This window comes from Falco naumanni, chromosome 8 (assembly GCF_017639655.2).
Source record: "Falco naumanni isolate bFalNau1 chromosome 8, bFalNau1.pat, whole genome shotgun sequence".
Lineage (NCBI taxonomy): Eukaryota > Metazoa > Chordata > Aves > Falconiformes > Falconidae > Falco > Falco naumanni.
Window position 1 is genome coordinate 11856436 of NC_054061.1, and position 24420 is coordinate 11880855.

Genomic DNA, 24420 nt, shown 5'->3' on the forward strand with positions numbered 1-24420 from the left:
CCACCTGGGCTTGGTAAGACACTATGGTCCAACACATCCTAAAGGTCATCAGCTCTCAGTTTCCGAGCAAGTCTGATTTTTCACAAAAAGCAAAGCTCCTTGCAAACACAGGACTTCTTAGAAAGCAGGTCACTCACCAGTAAGGGGTCCCAATGAAGGAGTCTCGCTTCTGCAAGGTTTTCATGTTTTTGGCAGACACTCCAAAGTCAGCTGTAAAGAGCAGTAACATTAGATGCTGTAGGAAAGCTGAAAGACCCTCCTGAATTAGCACACTTGGCTGCAATGCAGATTTAAAAGCAAACACACATTTAAGGCAAGAACATGATACGACGTGCTGTTTCCTCGAAACCAAGCATCAGAAATTAAATTTGCTTTTGGGTAGGTAACAACCAGGGACCTTCCCCTCCCATGTACTATAAGACAGGGGCGTAACAAGCCACCCCTACTGTAACCCAGACCCTACACATCTCGAGGGAAGTCAAGATCTTTTCCACAAACAAAAGCAGCTCCGTGGCAAATTGGTTTCAGGACTGCTATTTTATAGCAAAAAGTCTCACTTTACACCAGAAAAAACCCAAAGTGCCATTACATTCCCTTCAGCCTCATGCACAGTGGTCACTGCATGATGCCTTTCCCTGATTTTGTCCCTTCCATAGAGAGCTGCTGAAGCCAACCCAACCCAAATCAAATCAGTAAGACTTGCAGAGGGCACTGAGCCCACTCTGGGGCAATTTGCTTTCTGAGATGGCCCTGATGAGCTGTTATCCGTCTGCAGCCTGGGCTCAGGGTGTCCCTGATTGTGGGTCACCCTTGGCCCAAGCCGGCAGAGGGTTTTCACACTGGAGCATGACCCATGGTCACAGGAAGGTTTCTATCACCTCAGGCTGGCTGGTCTCCATCAGCACCCACAGACATATCTTAGAACAAGATATCCAAGAACACCCCTTAGCTGCTGGCACACCTCGTCGAAGTCCAGAAGGAGATCCACACATGTCTGACCAGTCCCTACAGACAAAGCTACCTTCCCATCCCCCAGCAGGTAGCTAATGACAGTTCCACTCAAGCCCATAGCAAGCTGGTAAAGAAACCCTTCGGCAAAACTTGCCCTGTCACCACCAGACCTGCTCTGGAGATAAGACAAATTCTTCCAGCTCCCAGACCTGCCAACTGGCACCCTGCACAGGATGCTCAGCAGGACAAAAAGCATTAAAAAAAAAACCCAAGTTCCAAGAGGGATTAAACAGATTCATGAAAAAGAAGTCTACGAAGTGCCTGAGCCCAGCTGTGGCTGGGGGAGTCTCAGTGCCCGGCAGGGTGCTAAACACAGCACATGGCTCAATGGCAGACTCGGCTGCCCAGGAAACAATACACAAGTTTTCCCCCACCTTGTCCGGCCGAGCTCATCAGCCAGCAGACAAGCAGCTGATGTCCCGCAGGGGGGCAGAGGGCAGAGAGCATCCCTCAGTGCCCCCCGGTGCTCGGGCACAGCCAACACTCCAACACAGCTCCCAGCAGCATGTGGCTGTCATTAGTGCACCATGGAACGGTCCCAAGCAGCACCATGGCTCACGACTGCTCTCCCAACAGGCCTGGCTGAGCAAGCCCCTGTCCCATGTGCCGGTGGCTCACCGAGCTTGATGTCCCCATCCTGGGTGAGGAGCACGTTGCCTGCCTTCAGGTCACGGTGGATGATCTTTTTGCTGTGCAGGTAATGGAGGGCTTCCAACATCTGGCGGCAAATCACCTGAATCTGAGGTTCAGTCAGGCCCCGGTCCAGCTCTGCAGGGAGGGAGAGAGCAGTTAAACAGGACAGAGATCCAAGCGATGCTCCACCTGAGCAGCAGGAAGGCATGGGCTACCCAGCAGACCATTTAAAAATCACTGCCCATGTGTCAAAGCAGCAGGAGACCAATGCAAGTCAGCTTGTTAAGGTAATTTATTCCCTAAGTCAGCACTCAGTGCAATGTCTCCCTGCTTGCGGCTGCTGGTTTATAGCTCCCTCCTGGGGATGCATGGCTGAGGCATCTGGCCCAGGAATAGTGAGTGGATGAGGAGGACGAGGACGGGGAGCCAGGCATGCCTGTGACGGGGATCTAACTGCAAGTTCCCTGCTGATTTGGGAAACAGGTCCCTGCAGACAAGCTGGATCTTGCTCAACATGGGGACGATGCTACAGAGAGGAGGTTAGCTGAACTTGGCTGCAGGCAGCAGCAGGGTCAAACGCAGGCATGAACACTTGGCAGCTCCGTATGCAGCCATGCTCTTATCCCCCAGGGAGCTGCAGCACACCCCCATACATCATGAGGAACATGCTCCTTCCCAAAGGAACAAGCAATGAAAAGCTCACCAGCGCTATCCCTACCCACTGCTCTGAGCTGGTTTTTCAGGTAGCATCAGGAACCAGCACACCAGTTCATACCCTGCTGTCTGTCTCTATTTCTGAAACCTGTGGGGACACGTGGCCAGTTGGCATGACCTCCCTGCTAAGCTCTGCCCGGCCATCTTCACCATCCAAGACCTCTTCCCAAGGCGACAGCTCTGCAAACCATCAAACTTGCAGATGGTTGGCATCGCAGGAGCTTCCCTCCCCCCTTCCACAAGCCCTTTGCAATGCAGATCCCTCCTCAGCACAGCCAGGATGGGAGCTGATGGATGGACCCCAGCAGCTGGGACAGACGCTCCTTCAGAGCAAGGATCTTAACCACAGGCTGGGGGATGCTGGGTCAGCCTCTTTGCTCTTCCTCACCATGATCTCCCTCGCTCTGGAGGAAGCTGATGATTTCCACTCTCCCTGGAGCGTCTGGCAGAAGTGAGGTGTAGCAAGCCACAGGTTTTGAACAACAGATTTCAAAGGCAAATGCCAATTGCTGGTGGGGATGAGGAGGTGGAACAGGCAGCGTTTGGCAGCTCTGAATTTACTAACGCTGGGAGCATCCCTCAGCTCTGGCTCACAGCGTGTCCTGCCCCTCATTTGGTGGGGTGATGGCACTACAGCCAGACCACTTGCTCACGGTTCCCTATGCTCCCCCTTCCCGGGACCTCCAGAGACCCAACTACCACGGATACAGCTCCATGAACACTCAGGGGGATTTTTGTGTCCCAAGAGACAGTACACCCCTATTGAGGTTTTCCAGGGGGAAGACGTATTTTCCTCCAGCACTTCAGAACAGGTACTTTTGCATGCAGTGATTTGGACCTGCTTTAAAGAAGTTCCCTAAAGCAAGCACAGGTTTTAGGGGCTGAATCAAAGATGACAAATTTTGGGTCCACGCTTTTCCTGGCAATCAAAAGAAAGCAAGGCCTTTGGAAATAGCAGAGCTGAAAGGGAGTAACCCTCGGGGAGATGTGGCTCTGTCCCAGGGGCTCCAGGCAAGAGTGCCACGTTTGCCATGCAGAGGGGACATCACCCTCCACCACGTCTGTACAGCCCTGGCACAGAGGGGCTGCGGCACCAGCCAGGGCTGTTTTGGGGAACACCCACACACTCCCAGTCTCCCAGCAGCTCTGTGTGGAAGGGAGGAGTTAAAAACCGGGAAGATTCCTGGAATTACTGCAAACTGCAGTTTATTTGGACGCTCTGCCGCTTCACCAGATGACCGATACCATACGGAGAAGTCAGCAAGAAGATCCTGGGAGATTCATCACGACAGGCACCCAGATTAAATATCTTGGCCCCGCTGCACTTCCCGGGAAGCTGTGGGAACAGGATCCCAAGCACCCGGTGCCTCCAGCAGATAAATATTTAAAGCCATCTTTCCCTTCCAGTCGGACTCTCCCCTCTCCCCATGCCTTGTGATCTGCTGATCCCAGCAGCATTTAAATCACAAAAGGACATCAAAGTAGCTCAAGGAATGCCCCAGGGCTGCCACACCTTCTGCTCCGAGTATGAAAATAGGCAAAGTCATGGGAGAGAAAGGTAGCTGGAGAAGCTGGGGCACCCACATTTGCTGTCTGTCCGAATGTTGTCCCTGAAAGCATGCCAGAAGGCTGGAAACACCTTGTAGGCATCTCCCTGAGCACGGAGAAGAGCCCGGCACCACGCACTGCACTCACCCAGCATGGTGGCATCCACCGCCCCGCCCGGGCAGAACTCGATCATGATCTGAGGAAACAAAGAGAGAAAAATTAAGTGTCAGGTCCACATCTTACCGAGCAAAGCCCACCAGGTAGGAAAGAGGAGACAAAAGCATTGGGTTTTGCTTCAGCCATCTCAGAGGGATCATCCCCATCACCGTGACACCCCCAGCAGTCGTGCCTGGAGCCCGTACCTGGACACCCACCCCGAGCAGCCAGCTTCAGCTTCCTCTCTGTTTACATCTCTCTGTATTGCGTTTTGGAGCGAGGGCTGCTCCAGAGAGCAGCCTTGCCAACAGGATGAGATAGTTGTCATAGCTGGAAGCTGACGTGGCTGGGAGAAATCAGGCAAGATTTTCTTTGGCAAATGAGAGCTGGGGAGGGCTGTTGGGTCTTTAATTTTTTTTATCCCCCCCCTCCGTCCCTTGCTCAGTAGTTCGTTGCTCTCTTGATTTTGAGCAATTTGAGGAGAAACTATGTCAATGAAGAGGTTGAGCACATTCACCAGATCATGCACATCCCTGGGAGAGAAACAGCATCAGACTCCTGCCAGTCCCCAACACCTGCCTGCCTGGCCCCTGCTGTTCCACCCCAGGGTTGGGGGCACCCACCGGGTGGGCCCTTCCCCAGCACCCCAGGGATGCAGGTCCTCCTCCCCCTCACCTCCGCACAAACTCAGCCAGAGCTGTTCCCAGGTGGGGCTCAGTGCCAGCCCCTGCTTCCCGTTCCTTCGGGGCGGACCAGGCTGCACAGATTAAAATTTCAAGCAGCCAGAGGTTACAAGGGAGAAGGGATGCTTCACCTCCCCAACAAGTTCTTCTTGTTGAGACGACATGGGGCAACATATCGGAGAGGTGAAACGGCAGAGTTTATCTTGAGGACAACGACCAAACAAACCCAAGGCAGCATTTCCCAGCGCAGCTCTCTAAGCCCTTCAAGTGGAGGTCAGGTTATCCAGCAGCGCTCTAAGCCCTGGACCAAGGGCCGAAGGGAGGAGGTTCAAGCTCCCTCCTTCCCATGGTCTAACCCTGGAGCTCCAGGCGAGCCACATCCCACCTTTTTGTCCTGCAGTTTGTACAAGCGGAGAAGGGAAATGCTATTATTGACCTGGGCCGTGGTGGAAGACACAACTGCTCTGTTTTGGAGGAGAAGGGGGAGCAGTATCAGGTGCTGGGACAGAGCAAACCTTGAATTGCTCTGTGAGAACCGGCCCAGGTCCAAGAGTCAGAGGGGAGACAATGCTGAGAAAAGAAACCCAGGCAGGCTGGGCTGCGTGGCACCGGCACTGTTGGAGGAAGCGGAGGAGAATAACCAGAGGCCAGGGCTGGTGAAGCATGTGAAGCAGGCAGATGGAGAAAAGCATTTGGGAAAACATTTGAACCATTTGCAAACCAGGAGAACAAATCTGTGCCGATTCAGAGCGGAGCAGGAGCCTGACAGGGAGGAAGCCAGCGGGCCCGCAAAGCCCTTGCACAAATGGGCCACATCAACATGTTTTTTTCTAGCTTGAGGTTATACCCTGAACCAGAACATCAGCAGCTCCACTACAAAGTTGCAAGGCAAGAATTGCCTCCTGCTATGGTCTCCCCAGGCACAGAGATCTCCCTTGGACCCCCATGCTCCATCATCACCCCAATGCAGCTCTAGGAGGCTCATTTCTACCAATTATTTTTATAGTGTTCCTCATCACGTTCATCAGAGCAGACTAACACCACTAGTGGACACCAGCCCTTCCTGGTCTCCTCAGAGCCCAAAGTGCCAGAAGCAAACCCCAAAAGAGCCCCACACCAATGCCAACCTGCCAGCTGGGAGGGCAAGGGTTTTCTCTCGCCCTGGGAGGCTGCGGGGATGTGTGGGGCTCTGCTGGCACAGCCAGCCTGGTGACAGTACCTCCACACAGTGATACCACGATCCCACCAGCGGGACTTGCCATCTGCCAGGCCATCCAACCTGCCACTAGCCTAGACCAGCCAAGTGAGTGACCGCTGGCTGCATCACCCGAGCCCACGGGGCAGGGCTTGCAGCGGCTGCAGAAAGACAGTGCAGACCTGATCCCACCTAAGTCTGAGCATCACAGCTTTGCGCTGCTCCAGCTGGCAGAAAACTTGCCCCTACAAGTGATGCTACCTCATCACTGAATCACAGTCCAAGGTTTCATTCATCTCACATGGGCAATCCTTTCCTGCTCCTGCCAATCCAGGCACCTCAGGAAGTCACCTGCCCAAAAAGGGTGGTCTCCAGGTTTCAAGGAACAGCCTCCCTCACATTCAGTCAGTAAGGAAGGCCTGATGAGAAGCTTGTCAATGCTACCAGGCTCAACTTTTGATTTTAAACAGTCCGAAATCTTCAAGCAACCCTGCCCAAATCAGCTGCTTATGTGGCCTGTGCCATCCAGATGACTCTGGTGCTTTTATTGCTGATGCTCAGCAAGCAGCTTTACAGCTTCTGCTGCTTTGTGTGTCCCTACTAAATGAAGTCCCCTGGCATCTCACACAGCTCCGCTTACACAGCCTCCAGACTGAGAAACGTGATTGTAATTTTGAGGGGTGAGACACACAGAGGGCAGCCAGCTGGGTGACAGCCAGCTTGGTCAGCAGGGTCCCCGGGAACCCAGTGTGGTCCCCCTGGGGCAGATGCTGTGCTGAGGTTTCCTACCAGGGGCATGGCTGGCACAGTAAAAATGTGCTCTGGTCAGACACGTCGAGCTTTTAAATGGGGAAGGGCCAAGCACAACACACCCTACTCTGGAACTGGATTCGTGTGGGATGCGTTTCATCTCAGTTTCATCTGGGTTCAGCCTAGCAATGAGAAAATTAGGGAAATCAGTCCATCTGAACCAGCATGACTGTGTATGTTTATGCAGGCACAGCAGGCTGCAAGCCAAGCGCTGGGAATATGGGAAATATGGAAAACTTAAAAATATGCATTTTCAACAAGGGCAGAGATGCCAAAGTATAATCCTGGGTGTGGCCAGATTGTCTGAACATCCAAAAACCTAATGCGCTCATTTCAGCCCAGAAAAGCTGATTTAAACAAATGCAACCGGCAATCCCATACCATAGCTCATACACTAACGCACACTTCCTACCAGGAGCAGGGCCAGCTGAAAAACATTTCACCACAGAAGCAGGTAGGAAGGCCAGCCCGGTGGCAGCGGCACCTCTGATGCTGCAGCTGGGGGATGCAAGCAGCTCACAGAGAGCGGAGGCTGTGCGGGTACCATCCCCAGAGTCACAACGGGGAGGGGGACAGTCAGGTGGTCACTGACACCCCAAGGAGGGATGAGTTGGGAGGGTCCTAGAAGAGAGCTGTTGACAAGAGCCTGTGCAGCCAGGAGGCTGGTGCTTTACGCAAGAGTTACAAAGGGTTTAACTCTTTGCCGAGGACTGTTTCCACATGCTTTGATATATTGGCTGACTACTCCTTTACTGAGGTGTCCCCAAGCCACAGCTGGAGCAACAGCTGTAGTGACAGTGCCCTTCTCAGTGCTGCCCTTCGCCTCCCAACGCTACACTGGGCTGCTGCTTGCGTGGTGCTCAGTCACCCCCAGCACCTGGGACCCTGCGCAGGGCTCACCGTGGAGCCGCAGCGGCACGGCTCAACAGAGATCTCACGACCCCAGTCCTGAAAAAGCTTCGGTGGTCTTGTGAACCAGAGACATGAGACCCGTGGGGGTCTCTGCCCCGGTGTTGATATCCTAAAAGCAGCTCCTTCGCACTAATTAGAGTCAGGGGGAGCACCCACACCTCCCCCTCCTCCTGCTTGGGGTCTGGGCAAGGGCAGCCCGAGAGCCTGCTGCAGGTTCTGCAGCAAACAGCCTGGGACGGGGCTGGAGCAAACATCCTGTTTATAATGATTTCCTCCACACAAGAAATCCAGGGACTTCCTCGCCAAAGGCTGCCCAGCCCCTCTGCTGCACTGGGCTGCCAGCGGGGACACGCTGCAGCAACGGGAGCGCTCCCTGCTCCCTCCTGCTGTCACCTCAAACCTGTTCAAAATCCCAGGGATTACACACTATCGCACTTCAGTTTTTAATCCACGGGCCATTGCAACCACACCTTGCAGGCACATGCAAAATCTGCCGCTAGGTCCCATCACGGAGCAAGGCAACGGACTGTCGCCTGCCCGCCAGCACAGCCAGAGCCCGGTGGTCTCAGCTCTGATGCCGCAGCCAAGAAACCCAGCCACTGCGCTGGGTTCATTTGCAGCTCGATGGGGACGCACGAGCTGCACGCACAGGAACAGATTTGGGCAGCTGGTTCATAGACAGAGAAAGGAACACACTCTTACTACCTCTCAAAACCTTCATACCACAGCTCAAGCACTGTTATTAAAAATAACCAAACCAACAGAAAAAAATTAAGAGGCCCTTTTCTCCTATGCCTTCAGTGAAACAGCATGAAGGAAGGGGTCTGCATGCACATGCTACATGATCTTTCCTTTTCAAGAAACTTTTGCATGGGCAAAATTAAATTTAAACGTAAATTTGAAAGCAAGTCCACTCAAGTTAAAGGGCTTTGCTGGTGACCTTGATTTTTCCGGTGGCTCATCCTAATCCTGCCTTAGGCACAGCAAGATCTGGAAGCATTTTGCAGCCCAAGTGGGAGCGGGGCATGCAGAGGGGGCTGGGGCCTTTTTCTGGACTGTTCAAGTAATAAGTGACTGCCTGGGAGGAGAGGAAGCAGGGTCCAATGAGTCTGGGGTTGCCCAGGAGAATAAATATACATACATATGTATGAAACAGCTACTGCTTAAATTAAGTACTCTTAAAGACACAGGCCTTTAAGCTGTACCTGAGCGAGGTGGGTACCACGTTATGAGAAAGCATTGTATGACTTTGCAGCTCAAGACAGCAGATCAGACACTGCGCCAGGAGAATCCCTCCAGCACCTTACACCAGCTGAAGGGCAGAGGGACACCAACACAGAAAGCCAGCCTAGGATGGATTAGCGCCCAGCGCAGTTTCTGGGTCTGACAAGCCAGAAGCAGCATCTTCTGCCCAGGTACCAAAGTCCTCCCAGGTAGGACAGAGAGCCTGCTCAGTCCTCCCACCCTGGGCAGGACTGGTCCTGCCTCTTTTGGGTGTGTTTGAGAACTTTCTACAATGTTTAAAAAAAAAAAAAAAAAGGAATTAAAAAAGCTTATCTTGCAAAGTATTTTCACTAAACACTGCACAAGTCGCCCAGGGTGGAACAGCTGATGTCCCTGAACCGGGGTTTGCAATTGAAGCCCTATTAAGAGGGGGACACACCCGCAGCCCAGCTCTTACTCACCCCATTGGCATGTCAGAGGGCAGAGGTCCCTGAGCTGTTCCCTCTGAAGCAGCACTGCAGAAATGCCTCTTCCAGCCAGAAAGGGAGGAGGGGGGAAGAGGGGAAGGGAAGGAGCCATCAGCTGGGAAAGTTGGGGGTAGCTCATCTGGGGGGGTGGCGGTCCTGGGCAGCCAGGCGTTTCCCACGACGCAGCAGGCTGTGCAGGGAGGCCACCGGGTCCCCTTAGGATAGAGGAGCCCTTGGCTGCCAGCCCAGTTGTTCCCAAGTCACTGGAGGTGGTGGGTGCCCGCAAGCTCCTCCTGTGACTTTGCTGCTTTCACAGTTACACATTGAATAGCCCAGTTGCTTTGGAGTCAGTGTTGCTTCAGAGCACCCAGGGCATTACTATATGGGTGCACGCCGTGCTAAGCATTGTAACCACCCAGCCACCTCCCATCCTGCCAAGACCTGAGCACCAGCAGCCACCAGAGGTTGCCTGTGTCCCCAAGATCCACCTGCCCCCATAACCACCCTGCCTCACCCAGAAACGGCTTCAAAACCAGAGTACTTCAATTTCCTCTCCTAATCTGCAGCAGAGGGTTTCATTTGTTTAAGCAGCTGCCTGCTGCTGGGGAGACGGCAACCCGCAGCATCCTGCTGCCACAGCAGCCTCCATCACCCACACACAGCCTTGTGGCTCTACCACATTTGTGGGGCAACTTAGAGGCGTCCTTGTCACCCACAGCGGAAAGCACCCTCCAGCACAGCCATCAGCTCTCCTGCCTTGTATTGGCATGGCAGGACTGGGGAGATAAGAAAAGTAAATGTAGTAAAGTAAACTCTGCTCCATTTACAGACCTAGCCGGTGAAGGGAAGTGCTCTCCAGGTTGCCTCCCTGTCAGCTGTTCCACCTCCCCTCTCTCCAGGATGCTGAGCTGGCACAAAGCTCCTAGAGGGATGCTGCCACTAGCAGCCGTCACTTCTGTATTGGTGTTCTCCAAGTTCGAGCAGGGCATGGAGAAGGAGCGGGGTGTGCCACAGCTGGCCTCAGCCATGCTCACCGTCAGAGGTGTCTGCCCTTCTCCCCGTGGAGCTGCCACTGCAGGGAAACCACAGTGGGAGGAGGGTGGCAGGGCTGTCCCCGTGCGCAGACCTGGGAGGGAGAGGCAGGAGGAAGGAGCTGGGGCAGATGTGCCCGTGCGGGTACTGCAGTGGGAAGAGCAGGGCTTTCCTGCCATCGCCCACCCGCTTACAGGGAAAGCGGAAGAAAGGCAGTAAACTGCAACCAGCCCTGTGATTCAGAGGCAGCGGGGCAGGGTGGGGGCAGAAATCTTTTGCATTCAGCAAAAACGCAACAAAGAGAAAGAGAAAAGAGAAAGAGCCAGAGTGATCGGGGGGGACCGGCTGCCTCCAGGCTCTCCTGGTGCTGCAGAGAGAGAAGAGCTGCCCTGTGTGAAGGGTTGGGTGGGGAGGATGGTGCAGAACAGTTAACAGGGACTCCCACCTACAAAACCTTGATGCATCCAGGACCTGTATCGGCACCTCCCCGGTGCTGCCTGCCACTGCCGTCTCCCTGCCTGCTGGGCCGATCTGCTGAATCAGTGATGCTGCCAGCCGAAGCCCATGCAGGTGATGGACACCACTTCTGAAGCCACCCCATGCAGAGCCACCAGCCTGCTCAGCCCCACAACAAGCCCCAGTGAGAGGACCACACTCATGCCGGGGTGCAGGAGGGAAAGGGGGAAAGAAACCCCCTTACAGTGAATTTTACAAAGCTGCTTTTTGAGCTACAGTAAGAGACCAGGCCCTACTTTTCTATAAGGAGATTGCCCAAAGGGGAAGTCTGGATCCTCCTCCCACCGCAGCGAAACTGGTGGCTGGGAGGCGAGAAGGCAGCCGAGGCAGCACTCCGAGGCATCACCTCGGGTGAAAACCACAAGGCATGTACCATTGCCTGAATTTCAACAGACCGCCTGTTGAGTAACAGCCACTGCCTTTGTGGCTGCAGAGCCCTTCCCCTCTCCCCGCCAGCCCCTGCTGCTGCCCCTCCAGTGGGACATGGTAGCTTGGTCCCCCCCCGCAGAGCCCCCAGCCCCACAGGGGCGGCTCGCTGAGCCCCCTGTACCACGGCTGCTGAGGGCGAAGGATTTGGCCACGAGACCCAGTGCCGCCCTTCTGCTGCCAGAACGGGAGCCACAGCCTGCGGTGCCTTCCTCCCCATCCTCTGCGCCTGCAGAGCAAGCACGCAGGCAGGCGACACAGTGCTGGCAGCACCCGTGACCTTGCACCACCTCCCCGGCAGCGCAGGAGGAGCCCGCCCTGGGATAAGCACCCCTCTCTGCACCGTGCCAACCCACCCAAAACATTTCCTGGCTTCAGGGGGGAGGGCAAATCTCCCTTCAGTGCACTGAGCCCAGGGCAGGACGGGGGTTCCTGGAAGGCCCTCACGCAGCCCACGCTGGCACCATGGCACCCACAGCCCAGGATGACGTCCCTGGTATTGCAGGCAGCGCGGGGGAAGGCAGGAGAGGTGGGAGGAAACAGTCTAGACCTCCCCATCCGTGACAGGGTATGGAGTCATGGCAAGGCAGGTCTCGCCTCCCAGCATCGGGATGATGCCCGGTGGGTGAGGCAGGCTCCCTCCGGAGCCCTGCAGGAGCGGTGGGTGGCAGACAGCTCAGACAGTCTCTAGGGCTTTTGGTCTTGACTCAGAGGCAGAGGAGACAGAGCAAGTCCAGGAAAGCATCTTCCTACAGCCCTCAGTCCTGATTCCAGAAAAGCCTGCCCCGCTACCCGCAACGGCTGTTCATGAGCTACTGAATGCTGCATTCCCCCCCAATTCCTCACTATCACAGTCTGCTGGTGGCCATCCCACGCGCCTGCTCAGCCCAGCAATATATGTGCCACACAAAATAAAGGATAGAGGCAACAGCTATCCCTGTTCTCAACCTTTGCATGTTACTGTAGCACTGAGGACTCGGACAAGGTCAGGAGCATCTGGAGCAGTGGCCAAAATCTGCACAAGACCAGTGGAGGGGACAGCCCTGGCCAGCAAACTGGCTGCAGCAAAGAGAAAGTGTAGCACAAAGAACATAAACGGCCATTTGCCCGAAAGCCGCCCACATCAACGATGGATCCAGACCTCAAGCTCAATCCTGAGACTGCTCTGTGCCAGAGGCACACAGGCAAAGCCCAGTCCCGCATGCAGAGCGGCCACCTGGGCCGCAGATGGCAACCTCCACATGTACCCCAAGATGCCAGCACCACCTCCACAGCCCAGCTATGGCCCAGACACGTAGGGAAGCCAAGCGCCCTCCCCATCAACAGCTCGTACCCAGCCCTGCTAATCTGCTGGGGCTTCCACCCACACTCAACACCTCCAAACACCTGAGCACGGGGTGAAGAGCCACCCCACTCAGCTCCACCCCCTGTCCTTCCAAGCCCATCGTGTCTCCTGGGCTGATGGGCTGAACCCATCCCCATGGATCTAGGGAAAGCTTTGGACACATTTTCATCTCCAACAACTGAGAAAGGGGCTTCAGCTTCCAAGTGACACAAACCCCAGCGGAGAGAGCCATTCCTTGCTGATGGAAAGAACACAGTGATATATTTAGGCACAGAAACCACATTTAGTAAGGTCAAGGGGCATGTCCTTTACTCCTCTGTTTGACATCTGAACCCAAGTTCTGCTGGTTAACTGCAAAACTATGCTGTCCAGCCAGCTGCAAGGGGAGGCAGGACAAGCAACAGTGCATCAGCCCTCCCAGCAGCAGCTCCCCTCTTCCCCCCATAGCACAGGGGCATGCAGGGCCACAGGGGCTGGTTTTGGGGAGCACCAGCTTGGTTTTTAAATACCATTTGGTCAGCTCTATTCTCTCCTTTGAAACCAAGGGCCATGCTGGCTGGTGAAGCTTTGTTTGCAAAGTGTGTCAAGTCTCCCCATTATCTCAGCCAGCCTGCCCTGCTCCGACTGAAGTCCAAGGATTAAGTTCACGTTATGGAACAGAGGGAGGAGGTGGATCACATTCCTACACCCACTTAACTTAGCACTTTCCCCACCACCCTCCTGCCCAACACTTTTCACCCAACGCATGCCAAAGGGCTGGAAGAAAACGGGGAACAGATGACTCTAGCGTTGCTCCTAAGCCTGATGGGCCAATTCAGAGCAAGGCTGAGCTGCTCCAGCTATTTGCTGAGGGCTGAAGACAGGGCAAGACACTACAGCAGCCTACCACACACTGAGGACACACAACGTCCTTCCCAACCTCATTTCTAGAGCCCCACGAGGCCAGCGTGCCACCAACACAAGAAGGGATGAACACTCAGGAATCACTAGCGCCTGGAAAAGCCACCAGCTCTGTGCTCCCCTCCAACTGCAGCCAGCCCTCAGCACACACGGGACAAGCCATAAAACAATACAGAAGCCACCAGAAGCCTCTTTGCTGCCACAGCGGAGCACAAATGTCAACAGCTTGCCTGACATGGCAAGTATGCTGTAGGTGGAAGCGAAATAATTAGCTCTCTGTAAGAGAGCGCTCCAAGCTTGCCAATTTTCCCTTACAGACAAGGGCACTATTCAGAGACTTTAAATATAATAAACCTTTTCTCCCCCCCTTTTCTGAACAAAATAACCTACAGAGAAAATTATTTGAAATTTAAAAAAAAAAGTCTATCCCCATAATGCGTGGAGGAAAGAAGATGCAGGGCAGTAAGTGAGGAAACCCAAGGCTTACAGAGTTTCAGAGCAGATGAATTTATCAAGAACAAAGTCAGATAATGATGCATACTCCTCCTGAAATGCAGAGTTCCCTGCTGACCATAAGGAGACTAGGGATGAGCTCTTCACATCCAAATCATTCTGAGATGACAAAATATTTCCTTGAACTAACCCTCCACAGGTGAGCAGAAATATTCCCACTCCTACTGAAGTTTTGGAAGAATAAAACAAAACTCCTTTTAGTTTAACCAAATGGTTTTGACACTGAAAAAAAAAAAAGCATCCTTCTCCTTGCTGGAATTACACAGGGCATTTAGTTTCTTTTGGCAAGGGCTGATATCCAACCCCTTTGAATTCACCATCCCGACTTGCTAGTCAGCATCCCAGAGGGACGAGAATCCAAGAACACCTACGGCCAGCGAACAAACAGCTACAAGATGCAGAGAGGGTCAGCACGGCCGCAACCAGGCAGTGGTACCTGGATGCCGAGCGCTGTGGAAAGAGTTAACTGCAGCATGCACAGGCTTTTTCACAAGCTCTCCCTTCAGGGACCAAGACCAGGACTGGGTCTAAGTGCTCAGGGCTCCCAGCCTCATGCTCTGTAGAGCAGGGATGGTGGGAGGAAGGCCAGTGCTCTTGTTTGCTATAGAAACCAGAAAAAAACCCACTAAGGCTATGGCTCTCTGCCCGGGCATGGGGCAAAGCCTTTGCTGCCTGGAGAGCTGTGACTGGGATCGCCCTTCTCTCACCAAGTTAATCAGCATTTAGAGGCCATTCAGTTCACCAGCAGCATTCATCACTGGATGGGAAGCAAAATGCAGAAAATTCTTCCAAATATAAGTAGCTAAAAGGAACAAGTTGCTTCTTCAGTGTGAAGATTCACCAGCCTCAAGCACCCCAAGTTTGTGCCAACATCTAAAACAGGCGATGCCTTTCAGAACGGCAGAGCTCACCATCAGAGCCAGAGTCTGACCCAGGACCAGTTTCCTGATGTCTTTTATTAACAGCCAGCAGTTCCAATGCGTCCTCAAAGCCTCGCCTAGCCAGCAGCATGACTCGTTGGAGGGGTAGCAAAGGACTTTACAAGTTTTCTACTCCTGTCTGGCATCCCTCTAGAAACAATTATTTGTTCTGATCGCCCCCAAATTCACAACACAAGGTGCCCGGATCCCTCACACAAGATGAGATTAGTGCTGCTTAACTGTTTCAGTGAGGGCTTTGAAGTCAATGGAAACTACCCCGAGCCATAAGGTCTGCAAAAGGCCATCCCTCCCTCCCAAATGACAACTTTCAGGCTACATTCGAAATAAAATTAAGATGTCTAAACCTGCAATCTATCGCTTGTTCCAGGGCACAGGCCGAAGCTAGGTTTCAAGGCACCGTCTCCTGTACACAGGTAGTTCATAGATATTCATTTGTATGCAAACATTGCTCCTTAGCATTTCCCTCGGTAAGCCAGCCAAGCGGGAACGTGGCTTATGGCAATTCATTTCTAAACAGAGTTCTAAAGTGCTTTGAGAACGGATTTGTCTATAGGCTTCTTGTCTGCTGCTTTCTTTTCATAAAACTGTGGCCTTGTGGTTATAATCCTGGACTGGGATTCAGCACATTAGACTTATTCCCAAGTACCATTTACCTGCTGGGTAAACTTTAGGCAAATTCTCCTCTGTCTCTCCACTCCCCCTTCTAATGGCTGGGATAATGACAACAAGTCTCTTTATAAAAGCATTCTGGGGTGTATAAACGACAAGGGCACATAATCACAAGGCATTATTATTGCTTCAATAACCTTTCCTTGCAACGTTATCCTGTATAAAGGATGGTAGACAAAGGCTTCTATTCTAGTTTGCATTGTCATGCTGCCACCTGTAGAAGAGCTCTTGAACTTGGTGGGCCTACAGAGGTTTGCCTGCTGTGTGAGTTGTTCTCAGTGGTTGATCAAAATCACTCTGTTTCCATCCTTGCTTTAAGGGAAAGCCCCAGTTTTACTCAAAATAGGATTTCCAGTGACTTGCCAGGAGCCTGAATGCTAAAGCTCACGTTCACAAAGCAGAGCAGATACGCTGGTCTCATGCAACCTGCTGCCCAGCTTTACAGCAGAGGAGGGCAGAAGAAGACTTGGACCTCCATGCCTTTGGGAAAGGCAGTAAGTCACTTGCATAAGGATGAGGCAGAGAGAAGCCTCACTGCTCCGCGGGCAGACAGCGGTGGCAGGGAGGGGAGGGCAGATGCCACCCAGACACCCACTCCGCAGCATCCTAGCTGGCAAAGGCACCGTTCCAAGGTCAGAGCAGAAGTGAGCACCCACTCAGGTCAGTTAGACCACTCTGGACAGCAAATTGCTTGGCCCTGGAAACCCAGGGAGGTGTCAGAGAAAAAACCACTGGGCTACATTGCTTTTTCCAGTTTCCAGCCCTGGCCAAGATGATGTGCATCTAGCAGATTCTAAGGACAGGGAGGGGACACAGTGATAGCCCTGCCACACTCCCAGCCCCCAGGGCACAGCGATGCCTTATCCTGATGTGCGCACATGTCTGCCCGCAGCTGCCCCTCGCCTACCCTCCCTGCAGAAGTTACTGGAGTTGTTTTGCAGTTCTGCCCAAGTTCTGGACGGGTAGGAATTTAAAAACTGGTCCAGCAAACACCACCCCCACACCAGTTTGCCCCACAGGGCTTATCCTGCAGCAGCTCGTTGGTACCAGTGCAGAGCCCCACCAGCAACACAGCGCTGTGTGCTCACGGGGTGCAGCCACAACCGGCACAGATGTGAGTTTCTGCAGTTGGGGGAAAGGAGGAAGAGAAAGGAAAGGGTTGTTCCTCTACAACATTGGGTAGCTGTTTAACAAAGTTCACAAGTTTGGGATTACTTTGTTTTTCTGGGTCTCCCCTCTGCTATGCTCGAGCACTACACACAGCGAGCTGCAAACAACTGTTCAAGCACTTTGGGGGAAGTTCGGTACAAAGCTTCAGGAGCATGAGGCCAAGCAGGAAGGGCCAGTTTAGACTGCAACTATCCTGCCAAGTGAGATTTTAAAGGGACACGAATAGCCCTCAGATTCCTCGGGGACAGACAACCAAGCAGCCTGGAGAGCCCCGGTCTGGTACAGCATTCAGGCAAAGGGGTGTCCCGCAGGCATCCAGCCACAGCTCAGGCTGCTCACCCTGTGAGACATCCCTGCAAGTTGCAATAACCTCCCTTCACGAAGGAAAACCTTAGGGAATCTGATACTGTTATCAGCTTTCTTTTTTGTTTGTTTTAAAGAAGAAGTATTTCCAACTTAGAATTAAAAACTGCAGATGCTTTACATAGCCCAGCAGTCTAGTGCATGGGATAACAAACATTTCTTTATGATACAGGATTTTCAAGAATGCCCAAATCTCCAGTCAACATCCATATCAAAGGGGTAGCAATCCAAAAAGTCCCTGGCTAAACAGGTCAGGGCCTGCCCACAGAAAATGCAAAACGCTTTTTTAAGGGAAGTACAAAGACTTGCTACAAAGCTGGTGTCTATCTGCAAGCTGTAAGAGTTACATACCCACACAGCAGGCTGGTGAGAAGAAACTCTAAGCTGATTAAATTAACCATCCCCAAAAAGCTCCGGCAAGGCAGGGTTACCTGCATGGTACAGTGATTTTTGCTTTGATCTCCAGGAAACGTCTGTTTATTCAAAAGCCTGTTTGCTATAGCAACCATGGTTTATAGAAAAGGAGAGAGGGGGAAGAGAATTCCCCGGTGCTTTGCTAGAAATGTTGTACCACCACCACCAGAATCCTGCGGTTAAATACCTGGGGCCTAATGACATCTCAGTTAATTTCCCGAGAACCCTACAGACTCGATGCTGGAGCATCTCTGACAGGCTCCTGCAGGAGGGATCCCAGGTTTCCCACCCCACTCTGTGGATCAGCTACCACAGTGTGTTGGGTTGTCCGCCAGAGGTGCCCAGTGTCCCCTGGGAGCAGAGATGTCCCGCAGGAAAGTTGGAGTTCATCACTCCAAAGGAGACCTCTCCTCCCTGGTCATCTTATCGCTCCTCTCTTGGCAAGAAGAGACACTCAGAAGCAGAAAGGATATTCAGAGCAGGAGATACAAAAGTTCCTCCCTTCCTCTGAGGTTTCTGTCTTTTTGTGTTGTTTTAGAAGGCAGGGGGGGAGAAAAAACACATCAAAAAAACACATGGCCCTTAAGAGGGACACAACACACAAGGTCTGTTGTCTTTCTTTCCCATGTACTAATAATCATCAGTGCAAATTCATCATCATTGATTCCAAGTATTCAAACCCCATACCTTGGCCTCATTCCTCAGACACAAAATAGCTTTAAAAAGTCCGTTTTTAAAAGTGGCACATATATTGGGTGAGAGAGATTTGCCTTTGTGTTTCCAAGTCCTACATCACACTTCAGGAAAAAAGGACTTTAAAATGTGGCCCAGCCACAAGGACTCAAACCAGACTTTTTTTTTTTTTTTTTACTTTTTTTTTTAATAGCATGAGATTCTCAGCTTTCATTTGGTGCTCCCTTTTCCAGCAGCTGGGATTTATGCAAAAGAACATCAAATGCCACAGGGCTTATAATAAAAATAAAATAAAATCATGAAAGCTCCCACCACTGCAGTTTTGCAAGTCTCTGTGGGCTGTTTTCAACCAGCTCAAGACTCTGCCACTAGCGGAGAACAGAAGGTGGAAGGGGGAACGGAACAAGACAGCAGCCGCTGGTGAGGGCACGGCATCTCTGCAGCATATTTATATGCTAAGGAAGTTCACACTGGATGCTGTCATCTCACCAGTTATATTCCTGGAGACTCACTGTGGTCCTCCAAGCCCTTGCCTGTGATTTGCAGTGGGCTTCTGCTCTGTCCCACACAAGAGCTGGGGTTCTCCTCCTTCAGCTTGAAGCCGATCAGGTATAAAAGCAAGAGGAATTTGCCAGTTTATCCTTCCATTTCAGTGCTATGGATTTCAAAGCAGCTGCCGCAGGATAAGCCACTTGCCCTTGCACAAAAAGGTTTTTTTGCTCCATAAATATTGCATGTCACCTTCCTGGTTACTGAAGCACAAAGCCAAACCCTGGCAGAGAGGAGCCATAGGGACCTAACGCAGCTCAGGGGGACAAGGAAGCTTCTGCAGCAGCAGCCACCACCAAAGGCCAGGTTTCCTCACATATTTTCCTTGTTAGTTCAAGAGTCAGAGAACAGTCAAGAGACTGATTTAGCAAGAGCCCTTCTCAGCGGCGTCGGCTGAGACTGCTTGTGGCACAGTCTGAGCTGTAAATTATTCAGAGCCAAAGAGCTCCTGCCATCCAGGAGGTCAGGCACGTCTGGACCCCTTGCCAGCCTGTCTGCATGCTCCCACTCCTGCTCCTTTCTCACTTTGAACATCGTCTTTCCACACCGGGCTGCAAGGACAAGGAAACCAAAGCGGACTGCAGATCAGACTCGCAACCCCGCAGCAGTTTTACCCAAAGCCTGAAAAGCGCAGCAGAGTCCATGCACCCATTGTGCAAATGGACCTTTTGCAAATGGTCCAGGAAAATGCTGGCTAAAACAACTGCACAGACAGAAACGGGGATGGGATATGGACAAGACAATGAAAGCCGGTGTTTATATTTGGATGCAAATTTTCCCCAGCAGCCTGGTGACCAAGAAGTGGAAGCCTTTGGCTTTAGGGAAAACCTGGTAATGACTAGATGCCTTCCAGAAGTATAACAGCCCGGCTTATTTACTTCACTCAAAGCCATAAAACACTAGAGCATTAATAGGAACAGTCTGAGCAATGAAATGCAAATGCCGCTCATGTAATTAAAGAAAGAGAACGACCCTCCTCCCAAAACAACAGACAAGGCTGTAACATCTGCCCGCACGGGAGAGCCCCATACAGGAGGCTCTTGTTCCAGTAGTTTCAAAGAGGCTGTTTAATTTTAGTAGGTCAGCAAGCATATGACATTACAAAGCACTTCTTAGACAAAAGCAGAGCCAAGGAGCTCTGCAATCCATTTTCCCTACAGGAAGGAAGGCCAAGCTTCCTATTGCAGGGAGGAGGTAGCAGGGGAAAGGGGAGGGGGCTGACATTTTAGAGGGAACGGCCAAGGCCAATGTATAAAATTCAGGCAGACCAGGCACAAAGCAGGGAGCTAAAAACCAGCAGAACAAGGTGGAATATAAGCGAGCCCCATCTCTCACCCAAGCTGGGTGTACGTTTGCCTTTTTCATTTTGCCAAGATTAGTTTTCCTGCAGTTGCAATCTCTCCAAATCCTGAGTCCCCTCCTAGGAGGGATGTTTGCCTTTCACTTCCTTAGAAGGGTACATATTTATTTTGTTCTTTACTGTACCCAGGGCTCAGCATCGCAATTAGCAGCCATCCAAATACCACGCCTCTGCACAACCTGCAGCCCAGCTCCCTCCAAGCAAGGAGATGCACAGAAGGAAGTGGTCAGGGCTGGGTACCGCAGCCCTCTTAAGCAGGGTGCTGAGAAGTTGGGGGCTTTTCAAGTTTTTTTCCAGTAAGAAGGGACACCAATGCATCTGACATTGCAAAAAGTACTTGCTGAATAAGCACACATTGCCCAACAAACAATACCTCTCCCGTGTTGCTTAACTGAGGAATGAAGACGACATGGATTGCGTTATTCCAGCGACAGCCCCGTGGCTCAGCCCACCTCGGCACAACAAGCAGGGACTGATGGCTCTGACAGCTCAGCTCACAGAAGTGCAAGTCTCAAAAGCTGAGATCTCTTCTGTTAAACTCTAGTAAGATTACCCTGGAAGGTCACAAAGGTATCTGAAACGTTACAAAGAGGAAGTGAAAAGTAACAGAGCTGCTGAACACAAGCTGTGACACTCTCCTGACTTGCCAGTAGTTCTAGGAAGCAGCAGATGAACTGGCCAAAAAGATGGGTTTGAAAATCCTCATATTCACCGGATTCACACTACCTTGACAGAGGTACACCTGCATGCACAGTTGTTTGAATCGAGCATGGGGCAAGTATACAGGGGTTCATGCCCTCACCCTCTCCAGCCCTCTGCACCTTTCCCTGGGCAGCACGCAGGAAGGTGCCTTTCACAGTCACCTTCCTTTGCTGCTAGAGTCTCAAAGAAAACAGCAGAAAGGGGGCGGGGGGGGGGAGAACATATATACCTGCCAGGCTAGGGGAAAGAGATGCAGCTGTTCCAGCTGCAGCACAACTAACCATTGTGCTAACCCACTGGATTACATTTTATGTCCCTGTGCCTCCACAGCCATGGGAAATGGAGCCTTTGTTATCAGTTGCCTCTGCATTACTGATGCTGAGCCAGAAATAAGACACAAATAAAAAAACCCACGGGGTTACCCTTCCATCTGTCTCTCAAAAGAGGGACTGAGTGGAGAACACATGCCCTTAGTGGTGCTGTATCTTCTACCTTTACAAACTCCAAATGGTGGGAATAAATAAATAAATAAAAATAAATCAAACTCCAGTTTTCACTTCACTACGAAGATCTCTTGATCTTCCCTGGGCTGTTTATAAGCAGCTTTAGTTGGAAGACAGCTTGCTCAAAGAAAGTGGGGAAAATCCAGGCACTGATGGCACAGTGAGTAGAACACAGCTAGGTAGTCATTTCTAATTCACACTGATGCTTTAAGCTGATACAGAGATTTTGGTTTGCCATAAATTAGCCATTTCCTCTCTGCAGGGTGAGAAATGTGCAGCTCTACAGGTCACACACAGCAACAGCCTCTTACCCAGAGCTTGCCATCCCAATAAAACGCTCCCAGCAGCTTGACGATGTGCCGGTGATCGCAGGTGGCCAGTATTTCAATCTCCACCATGTAATCCTCCAGTTCATCTTCACTCTTTGTTTCAATGACTTTAGCAGCTGCTAAAGCACCAGTTTCCTTATTCTTAGCCTGCAAGACAAAACGAGTGTTAGTACAACAAAGGCAAGGAGAGCCAGGAGCACACAGTACTTGCACAACTCTTGCTCCTCCAATTCACACTCAGTTTGGCTGGTACCAGCCACAACACAAGCATGGGAGCTTGCAGATGCATTTCTGCTTCCTCAGCCTGCACACAGGTTTGCAGAGGATGAATGTGTCAGGGCCAGAGCATCCCCCTTCCTCCCTCCAGTCTCCAATGCCCACACCACTGCCCATCGTGGGGAGAAAGAGGCTTTTAGAAAAGGAGCTGCATCCTATTGTTTGTAGGATTTAAAAAAAAAAAAAAAAAGGAAGCAAGAAAACCTCAGAGTACAGAGACTCTCCGATATTGTAGGAGATAGTTTCAGTTACTAGAAGTCCTGAGTATACAGATAATCCAGCCACATTTCACAGTACAGCTGCGCACCATCACCACCCCAAACAGCCCTTCCTCACCAGGGCAGTTTTCTTTAACACACGAGGGAAACTTAGCGATCACTTCCTCGGCAAGTAAAGCAACAAGAAGGGGGTGTGTTGATTTCCCAGGACTGGCCAGTATTCCTGGTGTTGCATATTAGTAGCTCTTCAGATCACAGTACGAGAAATACTATGCATGCTCTTCCAGCTGCCCCCTTGCTTTACGTAGTGCCTTTAACCAACTTACTCACCAAATAACCAGAAAACCACCAAACCCTCATTGTCCTAGCGGCTGGAAAACTTTTGCTGACTTTCCCTGCCCGTTCCTCACAACGCAGATGTGTACCCTTGGGTTAGCAGCTTGCTGACCTCCTTCCCCAAGCAGCTCTCACTGCCTAGGAAGGGGGCACCAACAGCTGCACAGGGGCTGCTCTGCTGGTAGGTGCCACACACCTGCAAAAGGCTGTTAATGCTGGACTGGAAGCATTTGCAGACGTGTTTCTTATCACCCTACTCCTCTTGTGCTCCCACCCAACAAGAGGAAAAGGCAGCTGGTGAAAGGCTTGGCTAAAAGCAAGGATCTGTAAGCAGGCAGTGCCAGGTGAGCCTTGGAGCCAGTCCCATGGAGGACCATTTCAGCATCATCCACCCAGCACTGTCCATTGGCTCCTCCCAAAAATGCCAGGGCGAGACTGCATTTTGCAAATGCAATTTGAACAAATTGTTACAAAAAATAAGAAGTTTGCACCAAAACACCGAAAGGGTGTTTGTGAGACAGTCTGCACAGGGGGCTTCACTGTGAGATGTGCTGTAAACTGGGAGAGGGGGCGAGACAGGAGCTGCTGACTCAGGAGCACCCTGCCCTTCCCAGAAGTGCATTGAATCAGCAGATCAAGGGACTGGAGAAATCCCTGCAGCTCACCTGCTCTGCTCCCTACTGACGCACGAGAGCCCCCACGGCTCGATTCCAGTTTGCTACCCATGTTCCCTCCATCGCACCCACTCTGGGCTGCCTTCCCCCGGGGGAGAAAGTCCCGCTGTAGATGTCCTCACCAGAGGAGCTGAGCAAGCTCCAGTTGTGACCTTTCTCACCGCTCTGTAGCTTACATATCTGTTTGGGAAACCTACACGGGAGCTTACAGGAGGATTAATTCCTAGTATAAACACAACAAGCCCCGCTGAACAGTTTTATACAGCTTAGGTGATAGTACAACTGTGTACCAAGGAAGAGGCTGGGGAGGAGGGGGAAGTAATAAAAGAAAAACCATACAAGGGAGGGAGGAAAACAACAGACCCTGAGTCTCTGCTGGGTCTTGAAGACTTGCTGCATTCACAAGTTGGCATGGACAGCCGTGTCTTTACGACAGGGGACAAATCCATTTCCATCTGGGCTCACTGCCCAAATGGAAGGCGGCAGCCCACACTGGTTTCAGAAGGAATTAGGGGGTGTCTTTTGGTCAGGTTGGTTTGTTTCTTACCCAGTTGCTGCCAGATGCCCAGAGGAGGGCACGCAGAACGGGGCAGGGAGAGATGCGGTGCAGAGCAAGCATGGGGAAAAGCACAGGGAAAAGCACAGCACTTCCAAATCGGAGCAAGAAGTGCCCCACTGTGTTTGCTCTGCACTTATGGTGTTGGGAAAGGTCCAAGGAGGGGAAGTAAATATTGTGAGAAGAGGTGGGGCTTCCCTTGGAGGTCAGCCATCGCACGCTTCCCACCAGCGGGGTCCCAGCCAGCTCAGCGCTTCCAGGATGCCGGGGCCCTGCAGGCACCTGAAAAAACCCAGGAGCAGAGCGTGCCCCAGTCCCCCCACAGCATCATCTCCCACTGAGAGGTCTGAACCAACATATCCTCAGCCCAAAGCCTCGGCGGAGCCACCCCAGCAGCCACACTGCCACCCCCAACCCCTCCCGGGCTTGCTAAGGCATGCAGGGGTGCTGGGTGCTGAGCTGGAGGACATAGTTTTGCAAACCAGGCTGCAAGCTGTGGGTGGGGGAGAGACCACAGCCCATATGTTCACTGTGGCAGCCTGACCTCATTCATCGTTACTCCTAAGACTAACGGGTGAGCAA

The 24420-nt window shown here is 52.1% G+C and overlaps 1 protein-coding gene across 1 annotated transcript in view; it reads right to left on the reverse strand.

Annotated features, from left to right (window-relative positions):
- Nucleotides 1-24420, reverse strand: part of STK10 (serine/threonine kinase 10) — a 52579-nt gene that overhangs the window by 17801 nt on the left and 10358 nt on the right. Inside the window, exons 2-5 of the mRNA XM_040603606.1 lie at nucleotides 21761-21925; nucleotides 4054-4102; nucleotides 1630-1779; nucleotides 138-210 (exon numbers count right to left, since the gene is read on the reverse strand). Coding sequence (XP_040459540.1) covers nucleotides 138-210; nucleotides 1630-1779; nucleotides 4054-4102; nucleotides 21761-21925 — 437 coding nt within the window. The remainder of the gene's footprint in view (nucleotides 1-137; nucleotides 211-1629; nucleotides 1780-4053; nucleotides 4103-21760; nucleotides 21926-24420) is intronic.